At 40.7% G+C, this 26,474-nt stretch overlaps 1 protein-coding gene across 17 annotated transcripts in view; it reads left to right on the forward strand.

Annotated features, from left to right (window-relative positions):
• The window catches only part of SCMH1 (Scm polycomb group protein homolog 1), a 146,333-nt gene that overhangs the window by 97,626 nt on the left and 22,233 nt on the right, over window positions 1-26,474 (forward strand). For all 17 annotated transcript variants that reach the window (XM_036347224.1, XM_036347231.1, XM_036347237.1 and 14 more), the window contains one exon: window positions 23,797-24,029. In XM_036347224.1, the coding sequence (XP_036203117.1) occupies window positions 23,797-24,029 (233 nt within the window). The remainder of the gene's footprint in view (window positions 1-23,796; window positions 24,030-26,474) is intronic.

A 26,474-nucleotide genomic window follows, 5' to 3' on the forward strand; every position in this document is an offset into this window, starting at 1 on the left:
ATGCATTACTTTTTAAATTTAAGAAACCAAATACAAAGTTCAGTGCATTTGGCATAGTCATTAATGCTAATTAGGCCTTTAGCTCTCATAATAATCCACTTAACATCCCTTGCTCTGATTTCAAGCTGGGCAAGCCAGTTTCATATTTTAGTTTAGCTTCCTAAGTAATTTTACAACAGTAAGAGAACATGAGATGCAAGCTACTTCATACTTATATTTTTATTATAAATCTATCGCATTCTGGATTATACATCAGACTTTTGTGACTTTATATAGTGTGAGCTTGGTCTGGCTGCTTTCTATATGCTGTCACAAATGTAGGAATCCAATAGAAGTGCTGAGCATACCTGTTAGAGTAAATGGTCAGCCAGGCCTCGTTTACCCTTCAGTCTACCCTTTTTACCTGTGGCATTGTACAGAGAGAAAACAAAATCTGACTCATGGCTGTGGTTGATGTGCAGGATTATTACCCTGGTCTGGAGAGTTAAGAATTTGATGCTTAAAAACAAATGTCAGAATGTCTCTTCCTTTTTTTCCTGTGATGAAACATATAAAATGTGTTTCCTTTATATTATGGATGGTCTCTTCCTATTGTAAAACTACATAAAAAACACACACACTTTAACACTTTGGGATTCTGGGTCAGGAAGAGGGTTAGTTAAACCATAATCCAAATCTACGCAAGAAAAAACAAAGGTAGAGGCTAGAATAACACAACCAGGGCTAACCTGTAGGTTCCAGCACGTAGGTTAACTGATGGACTGTCTGATTTTCCTCAGCCAGCCAGCCATTCAAGTTCTAACAAGTCAAGTTCTAATAAGTCACGACTAAGGGCTGGTCATTGGATCATTTGATGGGGATTCTGCCTTTAGAGTTTACAGTTTTGTGAGCATCTAGACAGAGAATTGCAACTTTATGGTAATAAAGTTCAAAAGGGCCCCTAAACCTAAATTGAAGGATTGGAAGCTGAAGGTTAGGGAAGGCTTCCAAATGAAGTATCTAAACTGAAACCTGAAGAACGGAGAGGGAAAGAAAGTTCTAGCTAGCAGAGAGAACAGATGAGTGGAGGCCTGAGGTTTTTTTTTAAATGCAGTTGAAGAACTCAAAAAAGTTTAAATGACTAGCTTGTAGGGTGTAAGGAGGGGAGTGGAAAGAGATAAGCCTGGGGAGGAAGGCACAGGAAATGCACAGCTTCCCTGTATATCATTTTAAGGATCTAGGTCTTGACCCCAAGAACAATGAGAGGCATTGAATGGGCTTTAATTAGTGGACTTGCAGGTCAAATTTGTGTTTTAGAAGAACCATTCTTGTAGCAGTGAAATGATGGGTGGCTTCCAGAAGCTGAAGGCAGAGATCTGAGTTAACAGGCTGTTCTAGTATTCCAGGTGAGAAAGAGAATAGAGGCAGTGGCATTGTAGTGACATGGATAAGATTGAGGGACATATTCTTTGAATAAAGAAGCCAAAATGTGAGTTCTTAAAGTTTATTTTAATACCCATCACAACTATTTACTTAGCAAGTAGCTACCACTGTAACATGTAAAATAATGTTAGTTTTTCAATATAAGCATTAATATGGGAGCTAAAATTCTTCTTTCTGCTATGTCTAGGAAGTTAGGATTTATTTCTACCTGCATCCTTATTAAATAAAACTAGTTTACTAACTTCATATTTATATTCCTAGCATTTGGGACATGGTTATTCAATAATAATTGCTAAGTGAAATATACCATGCTATATTTTCTGATTTCATTTCTATTCATTATCACCTAAAGCTAATATTCACTTAATTATAAAAGTGAGAATGCTACTGCAGTTTTAATAACAGGTTAAATTATTTAAACTAATGCTTTATTTTTGAAATGATGGAAACCTTGTAGCCAAAAATAAGAGTGGCAAGGGGCACTCATATCAGAGAGGCTCATTTCCAAGCCCACATTCACCCACCTCTCTGTCACTAAACATTTGTGCACCTCTACACCTGGACTGTCCCCTTCCCTTCCACCCAACTGCTTTTTCTACTAGGCGACAGTGAGCAGGACAGTGTCCTGTCTACAGGAAACTCTGGCACCCAATATTCCCCTCTTGTCTCCTGAGAAGATGTGTTTCACTGACCATGTGAAAAAAAGTGTGGGCACATTGGGAAATAAGTGAAATAAATTCTTTGGTGCTTTAACAAGGGCAGCCACTTGGCTACTTTTCCTTTTACCCTCTCAGATATATTAGTTCCAGCCCCCCCCCCTCCCCCCACATACACACACACTACTATCTCTGTCCTTATTTCCGTTCTGGCCTTGTACTCTAACCACACCTGGAAACTCGGGCCTTTATTCATCTATCCAACAATTGTAGTGCAACCTTGTGTTAGCAGTGTTAGGCTCAGTGTAAGTGATAAAGAAGTGCCTCCCTTCCAGATGGATTGAGTGATTTAAATAAAAAATGGGTGTACAAATGCATAGCACCATGTAGCACATAGTGGATGTCTACTATATGTTAGTTTTATCTGAATTAGGATGCCTAGACATCCTAGGACCGTGGTCGGCAAACTATGGTTTGCGAGCCACATGCGGCTCTTTGGCCCCCTGAGTGTGGCTCTTCCACAAAATACTACGCGGGCATGCACATACAGTGCAATTGAAACTTCGTGGCCCATGCACAGAAGTCGGTTTTCGGCCTGGGCGAGTCTATTTTGAAGAAGTACTGTTGATATTTGGCTTTGTTGACTAATGAGTTTGCCGACCACTGTCCTAGGAAAAGGGAACTACCCACACAGAGGCATTTTAAGTACTCTATTTTGGTCAGGAAAACTATATGAGATGAGGTTTGTACAGTGAACCAGAACTCCCATAACTGGTTTTCTTCATATTGTATGCTTGTTGTACACAAATAGAAATAGGAATATGAGAAATTAAAATGAGTGGCACTAGATTATGAAACAGGCAATCTGGGTTCTCTTACTGATTCTAATTATATCTTCCCAAGGGACAGAAAAATCCTGTTCCATGCCTCCCTTCCAGCTTTCCTAAGCTGACCTTTTAGGGTTTACAGTTCTCTTTCCTGCCTTCACTAACCACAGATACCTGAGAATGGTAGCAATTTTTTGGCATGTGTAACAAAACAGTTGGCATCTCTCAAACTTCCTGGAATAGCGAGGAGTAACTTAGGCAGTTCATATATTTGACCTACCACACCTGCTGCTTTCTTGGGAATACTTAGATCCATGTAGTTTTCTTTGACAAGCTCTTATTATAACACCAACTTTACGCCAGTACCAATACACATCAACTTGCAAAGTCCTCCATTTTAAATAAGTGTATAATTTTTTAGGAAATATCCTATATAATAAAAGCCTAATATGCCAAGTGTCCGGTCGTTCGGTCGTCAGTTCAGCCAATCAAAGTGTAATATGCTAATGATATGGTAAGGCCACTCAACCGCTTGCTCTGATGTGCACTGACCACCAGGGGGCAGACACTCTGACCTGTAGGTTAGCTTGCTGCTGGAGTCCAGCCAATTGGGACTGAGCAAAACGGGCTGGACACGCCCTGGAGCCCTCCTGCAGTCCCTCTCTGGCTGGCCAACCTCCCACGTCCCTCCCCGGCCCCAATCATGCACCAGTGGGGTCCCCCTGCCTGGCCTGTGCCCTCTCGCAATACGGGACCCCTCGGGGGATGTCGGAGAGCTGGTTTTGGCATGATCCCGCAGGCCAGGCCGAGGGACCCCACTGGTGCATGAATTCATGCACTGGGTCTCTAGATACAGTTACAAATGAGAATTTCTGTATATCAATAATGACTAGAAGAAATACAAAACAAATATTCATGTATATCAAGAAGATGAGGGAAACTTGGCAAACCCTTAAAGCAAAGAAAAACAAGATTATAAGGGTGGGTGATTTGGCAAAAAGGCAGGAGTTGGTAAGATTTTAAGATTCATTGTCTTATACTACAGAAAGCTGACTGTGTTCATTTGACTGTGGCTGATTAGCAGGTGCTTCCTCACAATGTGCTTTCATGCCACCTCCCTGAGTAGCTTAGGCATCTGAGAAGACATAGCCCTCCACTTGCTAAAATTGCTCTTGAATCCTCTTAGCTATTGCCCTAGACAGCTAAAGTCAGTCACTCCTTTGAGTTTCAGTAATTTGAGGTTTTTGAAGTTGGCTTATGGCCCCATCATGCATGGTTTTATTATCCTTCTGTTTTTCCCCAGTCTGTATAGATTTATCAGCCTAAGAAAACCCCAGGAAAACACGAAATGTCTTTATAATTGCAGAGATGCTCTATTCATGCCATAGGAATAAGGGTCAAGAGGGAAAGAAGGAGCTAGATGTAGAGAACTGCAAGTGTTAACTGAGTTAGATAGGAGCAGAAGGCAACCCATGCTTTATTAAATGAGCTGGAATTTAAGGGAATGGAGTTTCAGCCTTGGCATCAGCCCAGCTGGCAGCACATAGCTAAACCCAGCCAAGTTGAGCAAAGCTAATAAAGAACACATCCTCTAAATTACTATGCCAAGACCAATGATACACTGCTGTGAATGAAAACAAGATCCCAGGCCAGAAACTGATAAACTAAATGGGTTTCCCCATGTTCTTTTTTTCCTTTCCGTGGTTTATGTTCTATGTTGTGCAGATACATACACACACACACACACACACACACACACACACACACACACACACGCTGGGCTTACTTACATTTTATGAATCTGTTTCCAGTTCCATATACAGTATTCATGCTGCAGAGAGGAGAGAGCTGATAATGAATTCTTTTGGACAACTAAAATTCCTAACTAAGGATTATTGGAGAAACCTAGAAATCAGCAATACCCTGATGTCCTTCATTATTATAAATTAGACATGTTTGGTTCTTTATCTTCCTTTCTTTACTCGAGGATATGTTCTTGTTTTGTAATTGCTTTCAGGGTAATATAGTGGAAAGAGCATGGACTTTGGAGACCAAAAAATCCAGATTCAAATCCTAGCGTTGGCTATGTGTTCTTTGGCAAGTCTTTTAACCTCTGGAGTTCAGTTTTATCTTTCACATATCCAAGTGTAACGATTGTCTCGAAAAAGAACTTGTTTGATTATTTTTTAAAATATATTTATTAAATTTATTGGGGTGGAACTTATAGGTTTCAGTTGTGGGTTTCTATGTTACAAGATCTGTATATTGCACCATGTGCCCACCATCCAAAATCAAATCTTCTCTGTCATCATATATTAGGACCCCCTTCACCCCCACTCCCTTCCCTCTGGCAACCACCATTGATTATTTGAGTTGGCATTTGCAAGCTAAAGTGCCACTTTTTTTTCATGGAACATCATCTTTACTTAAAAAAACAACTGACTTGGATATTTGGCAGACACTTTCTCCAAAATTAAGTGAGCTGGGCACTTCAAGGAAGACAACCTATAAACATTTGTTGTGAGTGATAAATTTAAACTTTCAGGCAAAAATTACAATTTTGGAAAACTTCTATCTACCAACATGAGCTTAACATCTTCCCAATATGTAAAGATTTCAGCGTCACCCTTTACTATGTTATATCCCATCTAGAAGTTATTTTGGTTAAGATTCAGCCAGTTTTAATTAATATTAAATATGAGATTTCAGGAAGGTAAAAAGCCATAGAATGTTGGAATCTCAGGGTCAGAAGTCATCAAATTCAATCTCCCACCTAACTCAGGACTCACCTTAAGACCATCCCCTAAAAAAACCTCATCTGCCGAACTGGTTTGTCTCAGTGGATAGAGCGTCGGCCTGCGGACTGAGGGGGTCCCAGGTTCGGTTCCAGTCAAGGGCATGTGCCTTGGTTGCGGGCACATCCCCGGTGGGGGGCATGCAGGAGGCAGCTGATCGATCTCTCTCATCGATGTTTCTAACTCTCTATCCCTCTCCCTTCTTCTCTGTAAAAAATCAATAAAATATATATTTTTAAAAAAAACAAACCTCATCTATCCCTCAAATTCTTCCAGAGCCAGGGAGATTATAACCTCTCAAAGGAGCACCTTCCTTCTGCTTATGATAGCCTTAATGGCTAAAAATATTCTTTTTCTTTTTTTATTTTGAGCTGAAATCTGCTTTCCCCCAGTATCTTTCCATTAGCTCAAATTTTGTTTTTGTCTTTTAATTTTTTTAAATATATTTTTATTGAAAAGAACGGAGAGAGAGAGAGAGAGAGAGAGAATATCACCGATTGATTAGCTGCCTCCTGCATGCTCCCCACTGGGGATTGAGCCCACCATCTGGGCATGTGCCCTTGACTGGAATCAAACCCGGGACCCTTCAGCCCTCAGGCTGATGTTCTGTCCACTGAGCCAAAACCAGCTAGAGCTCTTTTGATTTTTTATTGATTGTTAGGAAGGGAGAGAAAGAAAGAGAAACACAGATTTGAGAGTGAAACATTGATCCACTACCTCCTGTATGCCCCCTACTGCGGATGGAGCTGGCAACCCAGGCATGTGCCCTGACCTGAAATCCAACCGGCAAACTTTTAGTGCTCAGAAAAACACCCAGCCAGGGCTCAAATTTGTTTCTTGTTTCATATGAAACCTTTTTAGATAGCTCTTGATACTCTTGTTCCTCCAGATCTTTTTTCTTTAGATATTTCCGAGATTGGATCGTTTATAAGCTCCTCGTCAGCTTGGACTCTCTTCTTGATCCATTTCAACTTACAGTGTTGTGCCTAGAGTGAACTCTGCACATCAGCGATGGCCTAACTAGTGTAGAATGGAGGCACTCTCAGTTCCCTTAGAAAGGAATTACACTGTGACCTAACTATTGAAGATAAGGGTTGTATTTTTTCTATGTTTATATTCTCAATGGTCACAGTACATGCTTAATGTTACCCCTTATTTAGTCTCAGCACAAGTTGAACTTCTGGGCATGATGACTATGTTAGGTAAGGGGATTTTCTGGTAGTTTTTGTATGTTGCTACTTAGGGGTAGGAATGGTAATTCACAAGATTTGGAAAGTGCTTTTATGATCTCTCTTTTATCATAATACCCAGGTAGTGATAAACCAAATATTTTCCTCAGTAAAAGGTTTCATCAAATAAGAGGATCCCCCCTCTTTCCCCATAACTTTTCTTCATTCAAATCAGTAGCAATTATATAGCACCTGATATGTAGAAACATGGAAGCCTGCCTTAGGGATGAATTCATTTACATTCACATAGTCAATAATTGCAGTATACTGTACAGCCAGTTTTATTAGAACTTTCCGTGGAAAAGAATGTAGGTCATAAAATATGTTAAACATCATAATAACCCATCATTCAAAGAAGTTAAGTGATTTTCAAGGACCTGAACCCAGCTCCATGGATTTCTGACTTCAGAATTCATGTTCTTTCTACTGTAACACACTTCACTTTTCTATGCCTCAAAGGAAGTTTAGAGATAACCATTAGGTAAATAAGTCTGAGATAATTGTGAGGAATATTGAGTAAGATAATGAATGTTAAAGTACTTTGAGAATTGTGAAATGTAATTCTTTTTTTTTTTAATTAAATCTTTATTGTTCAGATTATTACATTTGTTCCTCTTTTTTTTCCCCCCCATAACTCCCCTCCTCCCAGTTCCCGCCCCACCCTCCGCCCTCACTCCCCACCCACTGTCCTCATCCATAGGTGCACGATTTTTGTCCAGTCTCTTCCCGCATCTCCCACACCCCTTTCCCCCCCAGGAATAGTCAGTCCATTCCCTTTCTATGTCCCTGATTCTATTATAATCACCAGTTCATTCTGTTCATCAGATTATTTATTCACTTGATTCTTAGATTCACTTGTTGATAGATGCATATTTGTTGTTCATAATTAGTATCTTTATCTTTTACTTCCTCTTCCTCTTCTTAAAGGATACCTTTCAGCATTTCATATAATCCTGGTTTGGTGGTGATGAACTCCTTTAGCTTTCCCTTATCTGTGAAGCTCTTTATCTGACCTTCAATTCTGAATGATAGCTTTGCTGGATAAAGTAATCTTGGTTGTAGGTTCTTGGTATTCATCACTTTGAATATTTCTTGCCACTCCCTTCTGGCCTGCAAAGTTTCTGTTGAGAAATCAGCTGACAGTCGTATGGGTATTCCCTTGTAGGTAACTGAGTTTCTTTCTCTTGCTGTTTTTAAGATTCTCTCTTTATCTTTTGCTCTTGGCATTTTAATTATGATGTGTCTTGGTGTGGTCCTCTTTGGATTCCTTTTGTTTGGGGTTCTCCGCGCTTCTTGGACCTGTAAGTCCATTTCTTTCACCAGGTGGGGGAAGTTTTCTGTCATTATTTCTTCAAATAGGTTTTCAATATCTTGCTCTCTCTCATCTTCTGGCACCCCTATAATTCTGATGTTGGTACGCTTGAAGCTGTCCCAGAGGCTCCTTATACTATGCTCGCATTTTTGGATTCTTTTTTCATTTTGCTTTTCCGGTTGGGTGTTTTTTGCTTCCTCGCATTTCAAATCATTGACTTGATTCTTGCGCTCCTCTGGTCTGCTGTCGGGAGTCTGTATAATATTCGTTATTTCAGTCCGTGTATGCTTAATTTCTAGTTGGTTCCCCAATATAAGATCGAGGGTCTTATTAGTTTTCTTGTAGATCTCATTAAGTTTATCGGCGGCTTCTAAACAGTTCTTGAGAGACCTTAAAAGTGTGGTTCTGAACTCTATATCTTCCATTGACAATTTTGTCCTGTTTCTTTGTCTCCGCATTTTGTTATGCTTTCTTGGTGCACCCCCTAGTGGTCTTTGTTCGCAGTCTTATAGTTAAATCTTGATTGTTGTAGCTAATTCCAGGGAGGGTTTGACCTCCAGGCCAAGTGGCTATGAGAATCAGCTGTGTCAGCAGTGAGAGAACTTCTGTCCTCTAGGGAGGTGCTAATCTAGCCTTTGCCTGAGGCTATCCGGCAAAAGCCTCTGTGCAGGGCTTGGGCGGGCGGGTCGAACAGGATCAACAGGGTGGGCCGGAGAGAGCAGTTATGGCGGCTCTCAGTCCTGTCCCCAGGGGCTCTGCCTCTCTGAGTCCCAGCACCCACTGCAAAGCTCAGAGAGAAAGCTGCACTCGCTCTGACCGAAGCCAAGACAGTCCCGCTTCTCCCGTTTGAGTCTGGGTCCCTAAAGACTCGCCCGGATCTGGAGCTCAGAGTCTGCGACTCCCTCCCGATTGAAAACGCCAACCGCGCCCTCCGCCGCCAGCCCGCTTGCGCACTCCGCACCTCAGAATTTGACTTCAGCACTGCGCCTTCTCTGAGTGTCCGTATGCATTTCTCTTTCCTCCTAGTTGTAGGACTTCCACTCAGCCAGCGTTCCTGTGGTTCTGGGTGATGTCCCTTCCGTTTTTTGGTTTCACTTTTGAAGTAGTTGTTCAAAGCAGCAAACTCCGGCATTAACCTATGCCGCCATCTTGGTTCTCGTCTGAAATGTAATTCTTATGGGAAGAGTTTCCATCAGTGATTTTGGAAATGCATAGTGAAATCTACCAGAAATTCCAGGGCCCTTTTTTACCTGTCAGGATTGGGATGAGTTTGAAATGTGTATTGCATGTAGAATGAGAAGGATCAAGAGTGGGAGATAGTACATCTGGACAAGAGAAGTCAGTCAGTTTTCTAGGCCAGTCACTACCAGCTGTTCAGCCATAGAAAATATAATACTATAGCTCTCACAGAGAAAGGCATTCCTAACTGAGTAAGGCCACCAGTATATGTGGGTGTACAACCAACTATGCCAATTGAGATATTCCTAGGAAATTTAATTTTCATGGAAATAAAAGGGATTGGAAAGCCGTCTAGGGGCACTGGGTAGGACCCCCTACCTCACCTCAGGATATTTTGAGTATGTGCAGGTTTCTCTGTCCTTTGTTACACACCTGGTATAGTTACTGGTAGTCTGTCTCTGCTTTATAACACCTGGAAGTCTATTTGGATATGGGGCTTATGGCGCCTCTTATTAGTTACATGTACTTTTTAGTGACAGTGCATCACCACACTTTTTTCGTGTGTGTGTGTGTGTGTGTAGAATTATGTTAACATAACATAAATAAAATAAAATAATATTAACAACTTAACTGACTTGGCAAGAACTAACCCACAATGGCATCAAAACAAAAAAGAAGTATTAAATTTTTTTAGCTCCACATTAATATTGATAATATAGATTATCTTTTTTAAGAGTTACCCAGAAGTAAAGTTCAAAATAATACCATACAAATTAAATAGGTGAAAAGAGGGAAAGTTGGGGAAGGCTTTTGCAGATTTGCTGAAGGATGCCTAGACTACCAAGTACAAGGCACAAGCTAAGGAAAAAAAGATTCTGAAATTCAAAACACAGGGCATATATCAGAAAATTAAAGTCAGACAAAGAATAATATAATAAGCAGTGCCTGTTCAGAGGGACTTACCAGAAAGAAATCAGTGAAGTGTTTTAACCATTGGAGTGGGTATTTTATTGTGTTTGTGTTTTAGACAGATTCTTATGATCTGATAGGTAAGGGCTAGAGATAATTATTAATTAAGTAAAAAATACTATTAAAATTAATTTTTTATGTTTCTTTTTACTTTTTTAAATGTGACCACTAGAAAATTTTAATGAAGTATTCAGATGTGGCTCAAATTATATATCTCTAGAGAATCTGTGATAAAGCTAGCTTGAACAGTGAAAGAATTTAGTAATGTAACAAGGTATATAGCTAATATGCACAACTCAATAGCTGTCACATACACAAACAATAATAGCCAGATGAAGGATGTAACAAAAGGAAAAACCCTGTTTACGATCATATCAAGATGAAATATTTAGATTTTTGTATATTGAATTGTATTTAATAGATTTTATAGATGGGAGGGGTGCAGTTTATGTAAAAAATATTGTTATGTACAAATACTACTACGTTTGTAGCTTTTATTTCTTTTTCTTATTATGTTGGCTTCCAATGCAATGTTGAATAGAAGTGGTGATAGTGGGTATTTTTTTTGTTTTGTTCCATAATTCAGTAAAGAAAGCCTTCAATATTTCACCATTCACTTTGCTCTTGGCTATAGATTTTTTTTTTAATATATTTTATTGATTTTTTACAGAGAGGAAGGGAGAGAGACAGAGAGCTAGAAACATCGATGAGAGAGAAACATCGATCAGCTGCCTCCTGCACATCTCCCACTGGGGATGTGCCCGCAACCCAGGTACATGCCCCTGACCGGAATCGAACCCGGGACCCCTCAGTCCGCAGGCCGACGCTCTATCCACTGAGCCAAACCGGTTTCGGCTAGATTTTTTTTAATAGATGCCCTTTTCTATAAAGAAATTTCCTTTTATTCCTAGTTTGCTGATAATTTTTATCATAAATGGGTGTTGAATTTTGTCAAAAGCTTTTTTGGCATTTATTGAGATAATATATGTTTTCTTCTTTATTTTGTTACTGTAGTGAGTTCATTTTTTTCTATTATTAAACACCTTTGTATTCCTGGGATAAACCCCATTTAGTCATGATATGTTGTCCTCTAATATATTGCTGTATTCAAGTTGCTAATATTTTGTTAAGGATTTTGAATCTATAATCATAAGGATATTAGTCTGTAGCTTTATTTTCTTGTAATATCTTTGTCATGTTTTGGTGCCAGGGTTAAGTTGGCCTCATAAAATGAGTTGGGTAGCATTACCTCTTCCTCTGTCTAAAGAGGTTTTGTACAATTTGTTAAGATTTCTTCTTTAAACGTTTGCTAGAATTCACCAGTGAAGCCATCTGTGCCTGGGATTTTATATGCAGAAAGGTTTTTTAATTGCAATTTCAATTTGTGAATTATTTATAGAGCTTTTCATATTCTGCTTTTTATATCCATTTACTATTTAGTTTTCTTTTTTCTTTTTTTTAATTTTTATTTTATTTTTTTTAATTAAATCTTTATTGTTCAGATTATTACATTTGTTCCTCTTTTTTCCCCCCATAACTCCCCTCCTCCCAGTTCCCGCCCCACCCTCCGCCCTCACTCCCCACCCACTGTCCTCATCCATAGGTGCACGATTTTTGTCCAGTCTCTTCCCGCATCTCCCACACCCCTTTCCCCCCCAGGAATAGTCAGTCCATTCCCTTTCTATGTCCCTGATTCTATTATGATCACCAGATTATTTATTCACTTGATTCTTAGATTCACTTGTTGATAGATGCATGTTTGTTGTTCATAATTTGTATCTTTACCTTTTTCTTCTTCTTCCTCTTCTTAAAGGATACCTTTCAGCATTTCATATAATACTGGTTTGGTGGTGATGAACTCCTTTAGCTTTTCCTTATCTGTGAAGCTCTTTATCTGACCTTCAGTTCTGAATGATAGCTTTGCTGGATAAAGTAATCTTGGTTGTAGGTTCTTGGTATTCATCACTTTGAATATTTCTTGCCATTCCCTTCTGGCCTGCAAAGTTTCTGTTGAGAAATCAGCTGACAGTCGTATGGGTATTCCCTTGTAGGTAACTGAGTTTCTTTCTCTTGCTGCTTTTAAGATTCTCTCTTTGTCTTTTGCTCTTGGCATTTTAATGATGATGTGTCTTGGTGTGGTCCTCTTTGGATTCCTTTTGTTTGGGGTTCTCTGCGCTTCCTGGACCTGTAAGTCTATTTCTTTCACCAGGTGGGGGAAGTTTTCTGTCATTATTTCTTCAAATAGGTTTTCAATATCTTGCTCTCTCTCATCTTCTGGCACCCCTATAATTCTGATGTTGGTACGCTTGAAGCTGTCCCAGAGCCTCCTTACACTATCTTCGTATTTTTGAATTCTTTTTTCATTTTGCTTTTCTGGTTGGGTATTTTTTGCTTCTTCGCATTTCAAATCTTTGCCTTGATTCTTGCGCTCCTCTGGTCTGCTGTTGGGAGTCTGTATGGTATTCGTTATTTCAGTCCGTGTATGCTTAATTTCTAGTTGGTTCTTTATCATAACATTGAGGGTCTCATTAGATTTCTTGAGGATCTCACTACATTTATCGGCGGCTTCTAAACAGTTCTTAAGAGACCTTAAAAGTGTGGTTCTGAACTCAATATCCTCCATTGACAGTTTTGTCCTGTTTCTTTGTCTCCGCATTTTTTATGCTTTCTTGGTGCACCCCCTAGTGGTCTTTGGGCGCAGTCTTGTTGTAGTTAAGCCTTGATTGTTGTCGGCAATAGTGGGGGTGATTTGACCTCCAGGTTAACTGGCTATGAGAGTCCGCTGTGTCTGCAGTGGGAGAGCTTCTGTGCTGGATCTCTTGGGCGGTGCTAATCTAGCGTTTGCCTGAGGCTATCCGGCAAATGGCTCTGCACAGGGCTTGGGCGGGGCGGGTCCCCAGGGATCTACAGGGCGGGCTGGAGCGAGCAGTTATGGCTGCTCTCAGTTCCGTCCCTAGGGGCTCTGCCTCACAGAGTCCCAGCAACCGCTGCAAACCTCGGAGAGAAAGCTGCCTTCGAGTTCCGACCGAAGCCAGACAGTCCCGCTTGTCCCATTTGAGTCTGGGTCCCTAGAGACTCGCCCGGATCTGGAGCTCAGAGTCTGAAAAGCCCTCCCGATTGAAAACAACAACCGCGCCCTCCACCTCCAGCCCGCTCCTCATGCACTCCGCACCTGAGTATTTCACTTCAGCACTGCACCTCCTCTGAGTCTGGGTATGATATTCTCTTTCCTCCTAGTTGTAGAATTTCCACTCAGCCAGCCTTCCTGTGGTTCTGGATGATGTCCGTTCCGTCTTTTAGTTGTTTTTTGAAGTGGTTGTTCGAGGCAGCACTCTCCGGCGTTAACCTATGCCGCCATCTTGGTTTCTCCTCTTTTTTTTCTTGATTAAGGTAGTACATATGTGTCCTTATCCCCCCATTGCCCCACCCACCTACCCACGCCCACTCATGCCCTCAACCCCTCTGTGTCCATTGGTTAGGCTTATATGTATGCATACAAGTCCTTTGGTTGATCTCTCCCTCTTACCCCCACCATCCCCTACCTTCCCTCTGAGGTTTGACGGTTTGATCGATGCTTCTCTGTCTTTGGATCTGTTTTTGTTCATCAGTTTATGTTGTTCATTATATTCCACAAACGAGTGAGATCATGTGATATTTATCTTTCTCTGACTGACTTATTTCACTTAGCATAGTGCTCTCCAGGTCCATCCATGCTGTTGCAAATGGTAGGAGTTCCTTCCTTTTAACAGCAGCGTAGTATTCCATTGTGTAGATGTACCACAGTTTTTTAATCCATTCATTTGCTGATGAGCACTTAGGCTGTTTCCAAATCTTAGCTATTGTAAATTGCGCTGCTATGAACATAGGGTGCATGTATCCTTTCTGATTCGTGTTTCTAGTTTCTTGGGATATGTTCCTAGAAGTGGGATCACTGGGTCAAGTGGGAGTTCCATTTTTAGTTTTTTGAGGAAACTCCATACTGTTCTCCACATTGTCTGCACCAGTCTGCATTCCCACCAACAGTGCATGAGGGTTCCTTTTTCTCTGCATCCTCGCCAGCACTTGTTCTTTTGTTGATTTGTTAATGATAGCCATTCTGACAGGTGTGAGATGGTACCTCATTGTCGTTTTGATTTGCATCTCTCGGATGATTAGTGACTTTGAGCATGTTTTCATATGTCTCTTGGCCTTCCTTATGTCTTCTTTCAAAAAGTATCTATTTAGGTCTGTTGCCCATTTTTTTGATTGGGTTGTTTATCTTCCTTTTGTTAAGTTGTATGAGTTCCCTGTAAATGTTGGAGATTAAACCCTTAATGAAGATAACATTGGCAAATATGTTCTCCCATGCAGTGTACTTTCTTGTTTTGTTGATGGTTTCTTTCAAAAGCTTTTTATTTTGATGTAGTCCCATTTGTTTATTTTCTCTTTAGTTTCCATTGCCCTAGGAGCTGTATCGGTGAAGATATTGCTTCAGCATACTAGTATGCCTGAGATTTTGCTGCCTGTGGATTCCTCTAAGATTTTTATGGTTTCCTGTCTTACATTTAAGTCCTTTATCCATTTTGAGTTTATTTTTGTGTATAGTGTAAGTTGGTGGTCTAGTTTCATTTTTTTGCATGTATCTGTCCAATTTTCCTAACACCATTTGAAGATACTGTCTTGACTCCATTGTATGCTCTTGCCTCCTTTGTCAAATATTAATTGAGCATAGTGGTTTGAGTCAATTTCTAGGTTCTCTATTTCTATTCCATTGGTCTATTCTGGTGCCAGTACCAGGCAGTTTTGAGAACAGTGGCTTTGTAATAGAGCTTGATATCTGGTATTGAGATCCCTCCTACTTTGTCCTTCTTTTCAGGGTTGCTACAGCTATTCAGGGTCTTTTTTTATTCCAGATGAATTTTTTGGAGAGTTCATTCTAGGTCTGTGAAATATGCCGTTGACATTTTAATGGGGAGTGCATTGAATCTATAGATTGCTTTGGGTAGTATGGACATTTTAATGATGTTGATTCTACCAATCTATGAACACGGTATGTTTTTCCATCTGTTTATGTCTTCCTCTATCTCTTCTTTCAACGTCCTGTAGTTTTCTGAGTACAGATCTTTTACCTCCTTAGTTAAGTTTATTCCTAGGTACCTTAATTTTTTGGTGCAGTGTGGTAAATGGGATTCTTTCTTTAATCTCTCTGTAAGTTCACTATTGGTGTATAAAAATGCCATAGATTTCTTGGCATTAATTTTGTATCCTGCTACATTGCCGAATTCATTTATTAAGTCTAATAATTTTTTGATGTAGTCTTTAGGGTTTTCCATGTATCATGTCATCTGTGAATAATGACCGTTTTACATCTTCTTTTCCAATTTGGATACCTTTTATTTCTTCTTGTCTAATTGCTATGGCTAGCACTTCCAGTACTATTTCGAACAGGTGTGGTGAAAGTGGGCATCCTTGTCTTGTTCCTGTTCTTAGGTGAAATGGTTTTAGTTTTGGCCCATTGAGTATGATGTTGGCTGTAAGTTTGTGGTATAAAGCTTTTATTATGTTGAGGCATGATCCCTCTATTCCCACTTTGCTGAAGGTTTTTATCAAGAAAGGGTGTTGGAGCCCTAGTTGGTTTGGCTCAGTGGATAGAGTGTCAGACTGCAGACTGAAGGGTCCCAGTTTCGATTCCAGTCAAGGGCATATGCCCCAGTTGCAGGCTTGATCCCCAGTTGGGAGCATGCAGGAGGCATCCGATCAATGATTCTCTCTCATCATTGATGTTTCTATCTCTCTCTCCTCTCCCTTCCTCTCTGAAATCAATAAAAATATATTTGAAAGAAAGAAAGGGTGTTAGATTTTGTCAAATGCTTTTTCTGCATCAATTTATATGACTATGTGATTTTCATCTCTCAGTTTGTTTATGTGATGTATCACGTTTATTGATTTGAAGATATTGTACCATCTTTGCATCCCTTGGTTAAATCCTACTTGGTAATGGTGTATGATCTTTCTGATGTAATGCTGGATCCGATTTGCTAGAATTTTGGTGAGGATTTTGGCATCTATGCTCATGAGGAATATTGGCCTGTAATTCTCTTTCTTTGTGTTGTCTTTACCTGGTTTTGGTATTAATTGTATTTTTTCAAGGAGGCTGGCCATTTAATGTAAAATTTCAAATGTATTTATAAAATTAATTAATTAATTAATTTTTTTAATGTCTGAAGGATCTCTTTTTATATATATACTAGAGGCCCGGTGCACAAAAATTTGTGCACTCGGGGGGAGAAGAGGGGGGTGCCTCAGCCCGGCCTGTGCCCTCTCGCAGTCTGGGACCCCTCAGGAGATAACACCCTGCTGGCTTAGGCCTGCTCCCTGGTGGCAGAGGGCAGGCCCAATCCCTAGGTGCAGCCCCCGGTCGGGCTCAGAGCAGGGCCGATTGGGGAGTTGGGGCACCACCCCTGTCATGCACAGAGCAGGGCAGATTGGGAGGTTGCGATGCCACCCTCAGTCATGCTCAGGGTAGGGCCGATTGGGGGGTTGGGGCACCGCCCCCTGTCACACTCAAGGCAGGGTCGATGGGGAGGTTGCAGCGCCACCCCCTGTCACGCAGAGAGCAGGGCCCATCAGGGGGTTGGGGAGCTCCCCCCTGTCACTCACAGAGTAGGGCCGATAGGGGAGTTGGGGCATCGCCCCCTGTCACACACAGAGCAGGGTGGATCAGGGGGTTGGGGCGCCACCCTCTATCACCCACAGAGCAGGGCCGATCAGGGGGTTGGGGCGCCGCCACTCTCACACTCAGGGCAGGGCCAATGGGGAGGTTATGGCTCTACCCCGTCACACACAGAGCAGGGCCCATGGGGGGGGGTTGGGGCGTCACACCCTGTCACACACAGAGCAGGGCCGATCAGGGGGTTGGGGCACCGCACCCTGTCACACACAGAGCTGCAGGGCGATCAGGGTGTTGGGGAGATCCCCCCTATCAGGCACAGAGCAGGGCTGATCAGAGGGTTGGGGCTCCTTCCCCTGTCACGAACAGAGCAGGCCGGATAGGGAGGTTGTGGCCCCGCCCCCTGTCACACACAGAGCTGCAGGGTGATCAGGGGGTTTGGGTGCTGCCCCCTGTCACGCTGATCCCGGTGCTAGGAGGCCTCACGGCTCCACTGATCCCGGCGCTGGGAGGCATATTACCCTTTTACTATATAGGATAGAGGCCTGGTACATGGGTGGGGCTGGCTGGTTGCCCTGAAGGGTGTCCTGGATCAGGGTGGGGGTCCCCACTGGGGTGCCTGGCCAGCCTGGATGAGGGGATGATGACTGTTTGCAGCTGGTCACACACCCTTCAGGGTGGGGGTCCCCACTGGGGTGCCTGGCCAGTCTGGGTGAGGGGCTGAGGGCTGTTTTCAGGCTGGCCGGTGACTGAAGCTCCCAACTGCTCCTTTTTTTCTTTTCTTTTTTTATTCTGGGCCAGCTTTAGCTCTGGCTCCAGCTCTGAGGCCTCTGCTGCTGAAAGCAGCTATCTGGTTTGTTTGTGTTCTATAATCGAAACAATGTATAACTCCAGCTCTGAGATTCCAGCTCGCTGAAAGCAGGTTTCTGGGGTTTTGTTTAGCTTCTATATTTGTTACAATGTTTCAAACTGCAAGCTCAGAGGCCGGCAAGGCAGGCGGGGTTCCTTGGAGTCCTCCATCACTGAAGCAAGCAAACCTCATGTTCGCTTCCAGCTGCCTGGCTGCCGGCCGCCATCTTGGCTGGCAGTTAATTTGCATATCTCCCTGATTAGCCAATGGAAGGGTAGCGGTCGTACGCTAATTACCATGTTTCTCTTTTATTAGATAGGATATATTTTATTGATTTTTTACAGAGAGGAAGGGAGAAGGAGAGTTAGAAACATCGATGAGAGAGAAACATCGATCAGCTGCCTCCTACACAACCCCTACTGGGGATATGCCCGCAACCAAGGTACATGCCATGCCCTTGACCAGAATCGAACCTGGGACCCTTCAGTCTGCAGGCCGAAGCTCTGTCCGCTGAGCCAAACTTGTTGGGCTGAATGATCTCTTTTATTCTGGATGTTCATAGATTAGTTTTTCCCCATATATTTTTATTGATTTCAGAGAGGAAGGGAGAAGAGAGAGAGAGATAGAAACATCAATGATGAGAGAGAATCTGCAATTGGCTGCCTCCTGCACACCGCCAATGGGGGATTGAGCCCACAACTTGGGCACGTGCCCCTGACCAGAACTGAACCTGTGACCCTTCAGTCCGAAAGCCGACGCTTTATCCATTGAGCCAAACCAGAGAGGGCAATTGTGTTTTCTTTATTTCTTAATCAGGTTTCTTGAAGGATTATCATTTCAAAGAACCAATCTTTGACTTTTTAAATTTTCTTTATTATATGTCTGCTTTTTTTTTTCATTGACTTATTCAGTCCTCATTGACTTATTTCTTATATTTAGTTTCTTTTAATTTAATTTGCTATTCTTTTTCTAGTTTTGAAATAGATTAGATCATTGATATTTAACCTTTCTTCTCTTCTAATATAAACATTTAAAGCTATAAAATTATTTCTGAGCACTGCTTTCCGTAAATCTCACACATTTGGATCTGTCATATGTTTATGAATTTTAAGTGTCAAAAATTTTTTTGACATTTTAATTTATTGGATATATGAGTTATTTACAAGTATATGTCTGTTAATTTCTTAGCATTTTGGTCTTATTAATCTTCTGGTTTTGATTTCTATTTAATTTTTACTGTGGTTAGAAGAAAATATTCTGTATTATTTCAATTCTTTGAACTTTATTGAGGATTGCTTTTTTGCCCCACATATTCCATAAGCAATGAAAGGAATGTACATTTTACATTTATTGGGTGTAGTGTCCTATATGTGTCTGGTTGGTTGGTTATTTATTTATATTATTAGTTGGTTAATTGTATTATTCAAATCGTTTCTATCCTTATTGATTTTTTTTCAATTTCTTGACCTATCAGATACTGAGAGGTTAAAATCTCCAAGTCATAATTAGGGAATTTTCTATTTCTCTCTTTAGTTCTCTAAACTTTTGCTTTATATATTTTGTGTTATTATGTACATAGACATTTAGGGTTATTATAGCTTCCTTCTGAATTGACTACAGTCATGAGCCACATAATGATGTTTTAAACCAACAACAGATTGCATATTCAAAGGTGGTCCCATAAGGCTATAATGGAGCTGAAAAATTCCTGTCACGTAGTGATGTCATAGCCTTCGTAACATCATAACACAGTGCATTACTCATTTTTTAGATATGTTTAGACATACAAATATCATTGTGTTAGTTACTTATAGGTTTGTAGCCCAGAAGCAATAGGCTATACCATATAGCCTAGGTGTGTCCTAGGCCATACCATTTAGGTCTGTGTAAATACCTCTGTGATTTCGCACAACAATGAAATCGCCTAACGACACATTTCTCAGAAATATCCCCATTGTAAAGTAGCACGTAACTATATTTTATCTTGATGAAATACCCCTTTTTAGTCATCATACTTCTTGCCTTAAAGATTATCTTAGCCACATGAGCTCTCTTTTGGTTAATGTTTACAGGGTATATATTTTTCCATCTGTTTGTTTTTATATTCCTATGTCATATTTCAAGGGTCCTTATATTTCAGTGTCCTCTTATAAACACATATAATTAGGTTATGGAGTTTTGTTGGTTTGGCATGTTAATTATTTCCTATTGTTTTACTTAATCAACTTGTATTTAATGTAATTATTTGGATTTAAGTCTGTCATTTTGCATTTTGGTTTTTTTCTCTTTGTCTCAGTTATTTCTCATTTCTTTATTCCTTCTTTCTTGCCTTCTTTTGGATTAATCAATCATGTTTTATTATTCCATATTTCTCTCCTTGGCTTTTAGTGATACATTCTTGTGTAAGTCTTTAATTAGTTACTCTATGCCAATATGTATCCTGGACTTATTAAAGTCAACCTTAGCCGAAACTGGTTTGGCTCAGTGGATAGAGCGTCGGCCTGTGGACTGAAAGGTCCCAGGTTCGATTCCGGTGAAGGGCATGTACCTGGGTTGCAGGCACATCCCCAGTAGGAGATGTGCAGGAGGCAGCTGATTGATGTTTCTCTCTCATTGATGTTTCTAACTATCTCTCTCCCTTCCTCTATGTAAAAAATCAATAAAATATATTTTAAAAATAAAAAAAAGTCAACCTTAAATGTGTGTTCTAAGCACTCCCCAAATAATGCAAAATTCTTAACAAAGTTTGGATCCCTTTAACCTCCACTTTCTTCTTTTGTACTATTGCTGTCATTATATATATATATATCTCCTATATAATAAAAGGGTAATATGCAAATTGAGCCTAATGGCAGAACAACCGTTGGACCAGTCACTATGAGGCACACTGACCACCTCTTAGTCCCTTTCCTTGGCTGGCAGGCTCCAATCACCTCATGGCCACCCACAGCGGGGGCGGGGCTGGGGCCGGCGAGTGGGCGGGAATAGCTGACCTCTCAGTCTTTTCCCCCAGCCATCAGGCACCGATCATCCGATGGTGAGCGGGGAACCGGGGGTGGGTGGCAACGGGGAGTGGAGCCGGCTGCGGGCAGCTGAGGACGATGGCCCTGATCGCAGGCCAGGCCTAGGGACCATACCTGCACACAAACTTCATGTGCCAGGCCTCTAGTGTATATATATATTAATTCTTGTTCAAAGAATCAATAGTAGCCCTGCCTGGTTTAGCTCAGTGGATAGAGCATCAGCCTGTGGACTGAAAGGTCCCAGGTTCGATTCTGGTCAAGGGCACATGCCTGGGTTGCCGGCTTGATCCCCAGTGAGGGGCATGCAGGAGGCAGCCAATCAGTGATTCTCTCTCATCATTGATGTTTCTATCTCTCTCTCCTTCTTTCTTCCTCCCTGAAATCAATAAAAATATTTTTTTAAAAAAGAATCAATAGTATTTTTGTATCTACACACATACTTACCCTTTCTTATGCTCTTATTCCTTCCTGAAGTTCCATCCTTCGATTTGGGATTACTTTCCTTCAGCCTGAAGAATTTTATTTTTACTTTTTGTAGGTTAGGTCTGCTGGTGACAAATTCTTTCAGCTTTGATTTGTCTTAAAATGTTATTTCACCTTCAATTTTGGAGGATATTTTTACTGGGTATAGAACTCTAGATTGACTAAAATATATAAACAGCCAACTTAGAGTTCTGTACTCAGTGAAAATATCCCTGTTCCTTGGATATGGGCCTTCTTAGGTTCTTGATTAAGAACTTAATAGATCTCCATCTCCTTACCCCTGAAAAACTACAAGAACTTGCCATACCCTTGAGAAATTTAGAGCTTACTTCTTTGACCTCTCACTTTTCTTAAAATTTTAAAATCTTGCAAAAATCAACTCAACTATGTGTTTGAGATAGAGCTCCTCCTTCTAGTGGGACCTTGTCTCCTAAAACCTTGAGATTATGGGAGATTTTATTTTACATCTTAGAAACTCTCATCCTTGCTTCGTGTCTCTAGTATACAGGCTCAGAACTCACACATGGAGCTTCTCAAGTTTTCATCTGTCACAGCAACCTCTCTGATTTCTCTTTCCTCCAATCAAGCTCCTCTCATAGGCCAATCTTGATCCAAAATTCATGCCCCAAATTGGCATATGCCCTCAGGAAAGAAAACAGTGTCAGATACCTCAGAAGCCCTTCCCACCTAGGTCTGGAATTCCAGTTCATCTAATCTTCATAATTTCTACAGTTCTGCAGTGTTATTTACAATAATTTATCTGACTTTTACAAGTTGTTGCATCAGCAACAGTGCACTGTCACAATCTGTTACATTCTACCTAGAAACATTACCTTCTACTTATTCACTATAATGAGTTTTTTAACTAGTCTCTCTAGTTCTTATCCTGCCCCACCCCCTCCCTGAGCAGCCAGTGTTCCTTTTAAGTATATTCTGTCACTCCTGTGCTCAGAATCCTCCAGTTGCTTCCCTTCATTCTTAGAATAAGTTTAGGTTCACTTTTTCAGTCTACAAAGTCCCACATGATCTTATCACTACTCCCTTTCTAACCTATTCCCCCCTCCACTCTCCCCTTTGCTCACTCAGTTCCAACTATATACTAACCTTTCCAATTCTCAAACACGCTAACATGTTCCCATCTCAGAATCTTTGCACTTGTTATATACTCTCTACATGTAAGGCTCTTTCCTCAGATCTTCATAAGGTTTTGCCTTTATTTCATTTGGGCGCTCTCCAAATGTCATCTCTTCAGAGAGGACTTTCCTCACCCTTCTGTCTCATTACCTTGCTTTAGTTTTGACCATAGCACTTACATAACAATATATTTTATATTTATTAGTTTATTTTCTGTCTCCCCGACTAGAAGGTAAGCTCTGTAAGATGGAAACTATGTTTTGTGCATTGTTCTATCCCCAGGGTTTAGAAGAACGAATAACCTATAGTAGGTGCTCAAGAAATATTTGTGGAAGAATTCGATATCTTGAAGAATTATCTATTTAAGGAGAAGATGAATGATTGTAGCAAAATTGAAAGTACTCTAACATAGATGTCTACAGAATGCTTTGGGAGAGGGGGCACTAACTTAGTTGGGATGTAGTCAAATAAGGCCTCATTAAGGAGGTGAGTGTTGGAAACTGAAAATTGATGTATGTCTGACCAGGAAGAATAGAGAACTCAACATATACAAATGACTTGGCATTCAGAAAACAGTGGGTCTAGAGAACATGGGGAAAGTTTACAGGAAGTGACATCAGACATAACTGGAGAGAAGGCAGGGGCAAAGTCACAGAAGTCCTTGGATATCAGGATAAAGAATTTGGACTTTGCCTTAAAGGTAATATGGAGCAAAAATGTTTAAGGTAAGAAGAGATGCTATCAGATGGATTATATTTCTATAAGGAGTGTTTCTATAAGGAGTATATTTCTATGAGGAGTGTTTCACTACTCCTCACTATAATAATCACACTAAAACATTGAGAAAATTGATGTAGAAAATCCCTGATTTGGTTGAAGAGCCTACTTTCAAAAGATAAGTCCTCATCCCAACTTATGTTGTAACCTGGGGAAGGCATCATTTCCTCTTCTGAACCTCTGATCTTCATTCTTAGCATGAAAGGGTTGTAGGCTTTCTGTCTCTGAGTCTATGGTTCTGTTTATATGCCTTGGGGAGAAATTTTTAATATTTTTCTACTGCATATACCAGAAATAATTAACTTCCAATTCTAGCCAATTTAACTTCAGTTCTCTTCTGAGATTTTCTAATATTTAGGTCAGATGCCAGGAAACTAGCTTTTGGGGATAAAACTACCCAAGTGGAAGTAACAAGTCTTTTTTTCCCTTCCAGCTGGGATGGGAATACAGGTGGGAGGAAGGGGTGATAGAATTGAGTTTTTTTCTTACAGTTGTGATTCCAAAGAGTCCCTACCCTGCATCTGATGTGAACACTGAGAAGCCCAGCATCCACAGCAGCACCAAAACTGACTTGGAGCATCAACCAGGGCAGAGGGGGCGTAAAACAGGAAAGAAGCGGGGTCGGACACCCAAGCCTCTAATTCCCCATCCCATCGCTACCCCATCCAAGTCAGCTGAACCTTTGAAATTCCCAAAGAAGAGGGGTCCCAAACCTGGCAGTAAGGTAGGTAAACGTGGTTTTTCCAGAAGAGAATAAAGGACTATAAAGGGATAACTCATCCATATCCATCCTTCCTGGAAAGGGGCGTGTCTGGCCCTATTCTTCACCTTGTGTATACTTTTAAGAGGAATTTACTAAAGTTGTAATCCCTATTTAGCTATTTACCTGGGATTAGGTTATATTACATATAGGACAGTATGGATAACAAACAAATTTTGACTTTGAAAGTTACTCATATTCAAGGGAATTCTGGTCTCTGTCTGCCATAGATGGAAGCCCTGCTCCTGATCATTAACCTACCCAAAGTGGATGCCCAGGTTGATAAACAGAGAGAGTAAATTGACTTCATAAATGTATTTTTTCTATTCTTAAAATTTTTGTCTCTTTTTAAAGGAAATTATTGAATACCTACTAAGTATCAGGCTGTATATCAGACACCATTATATATCACATAATCTTCACAAAACTCTAGGAGATGAGTAGTGTTAATGTTATTTAAGAGTAAAGTAAATTGATACTTAGAGATACAATATGACTTCTCTAGCGTCACGTAGCTAATAAACAGAGATGGGTCTCAAGATCTTCTAGTTTCAAGGTCACTGCTGCCCTACCATATATTCAGTCTCTTGCATTTCTTGAGGGAGATAACACTTACCTTTAGTGTAGGAAAAGATTCCTGAGTCAAGCTTCACTGAGCACTGTTCACTATGCATGACCAGTTCTTCATGCATATCTTCCCTAGGGAAACCACTGATATGAAAGTTCCTCAGCTTCTTCTCTAGGGCTTCCTTTGGCATCACCTTCTCCACTCCCTCCCTACCTTTCAGGATTTCTCTGCAGCAAACTACCTGACTTCCACTATGGAGATGATACCCAATCTTCCTGGGAACTCCATTCCAATCTCATAAGTTCTTCCCTAGGTTTTTGTTTGTTTGTTTGTTTGTTTGTTTACCTCCAGCTGACTTTGGTCCTTCTAGAATGTAAGCTCCTTAAGGTCGAGAACCTAATCTATTTCTTCTCTCTTTTTCTTGTAGTGCCTTATATCTCAGTCTCTTGAGAGATGTTCAGTATATGCAGGATGGATGGATGGACGGACGGACGGACGGACGGACGGACGGATGGATGGATGGATGGATGGTTTGAGTGATGATGTTCCAATTGAGATTGTTTCTTATTTATTGGCTTTGAATTCTTGATGTCACATCCTGATCTTTGTATGTAACACGTAGTGTTCCTGACCTACTACCATTAACCCCTACCCCATGTCCTGATTCATTTTTGTCTCCATAACTCTCTTCTCATTCTCATGTTTGGAGGAGGCTGAAGACCCTAGGATTATAAGGCCAGAGAAGCTGTGCTTTTGATGATGTGAAGGCATTTTTAGGATAGTCAAATTAAAGAGAGAGAAAACTTGTCTGTGAGGTTCCAAAGACAGAATCAGAACCAAATAAGCAGAAGCTCAAGCAGACAGGTTTTGTCTCAGGATAAAGGAAATTTAACTAAAAATCTATAGTTAAATCTATTCCAAAATAGAAGTAGTGATGCCCTATCATTAGAGGTATTTCATCAGGGAGTGGTTGACTGTATGGAAGGGGTGTTTTCAGAGACAAGGAAATAGAAATACTGGGATGGAAGGTTGATTAAATGACGTTTAAGATCCTTCAGAACCTAAGAACTATGACTATGATTGCCTCTGCTCTGTTTCCTTAGGCAGTCCCAAATATAGTAGCCAGAGTCCTCTTTCTTTCAAACCTCTTGAAAACAGTAATTCTCATCTCATCCTGTATTTCAATGGCCTGGCATTTGACTCCCTAATTCCCCTTCCTGTCCGTTTTACCTACTGCTAAAAGTGTATATCCTTTCCATTCAACCCATAACCTTTATATTCCTTTGTGAATCAAAGTGGTCTTGTGACTAGAGGCTTTGAAACCAGGCATACTTGTTACCACATGTGTGACTTTGAGTAAGGCTGTGAGCCCCATAAAATGGAGATGAGGTAATATATGAATAGATATTATGTATGTAATAACACCTCAAATAATAATAATGCCCTCCATTTTTCTGGTTTCTTCTACAATTACTTACCAGGCAGGACTGTTCCTTCAGGGACCCCAGGAAGTCCTACTACCAACTCAGTGAAGTTGAACCTTTCTACCCCAACTCATTGTTTACTAGTATTTGGATTTACACTTTTAGCAATATCAAAACTATGAGGGGTTGTCCATATCCCACGTATGCTTTCATAAGTGTTTGTGTGATTCCTTTCACAGGCAAGGCCATCTTATAGTATATACTTGCTGTCATTGGTGCTGTCTCTTTAAATAATAGCACTCCTAGAAGGCAGAAAGGTTTATACACCCCCCAGTAGTGTACCCTACATGACATTTAGCAAAAGGGATTTCTGGACCTCAGTGATGAATATGTTTCCCTTGCATTCAGAAAGGCTTT

Source organism: Myotis myotis, unplaced genomic scaffold, assembly GCF_014108235.1.
Source record: "Myotis myotis isolate mMyoMyo1 unplaced genomic scaffold, mMyoMyo1.p scaffold_m19_p_2, whole genome shotgun sequence".
Classification (NCBI taxonomy): Eukaryota; Metazoa; Chordata; class Mammalia; order Chiroptera; family Vespertilionidae; genus Myotis; species Myotis myotis.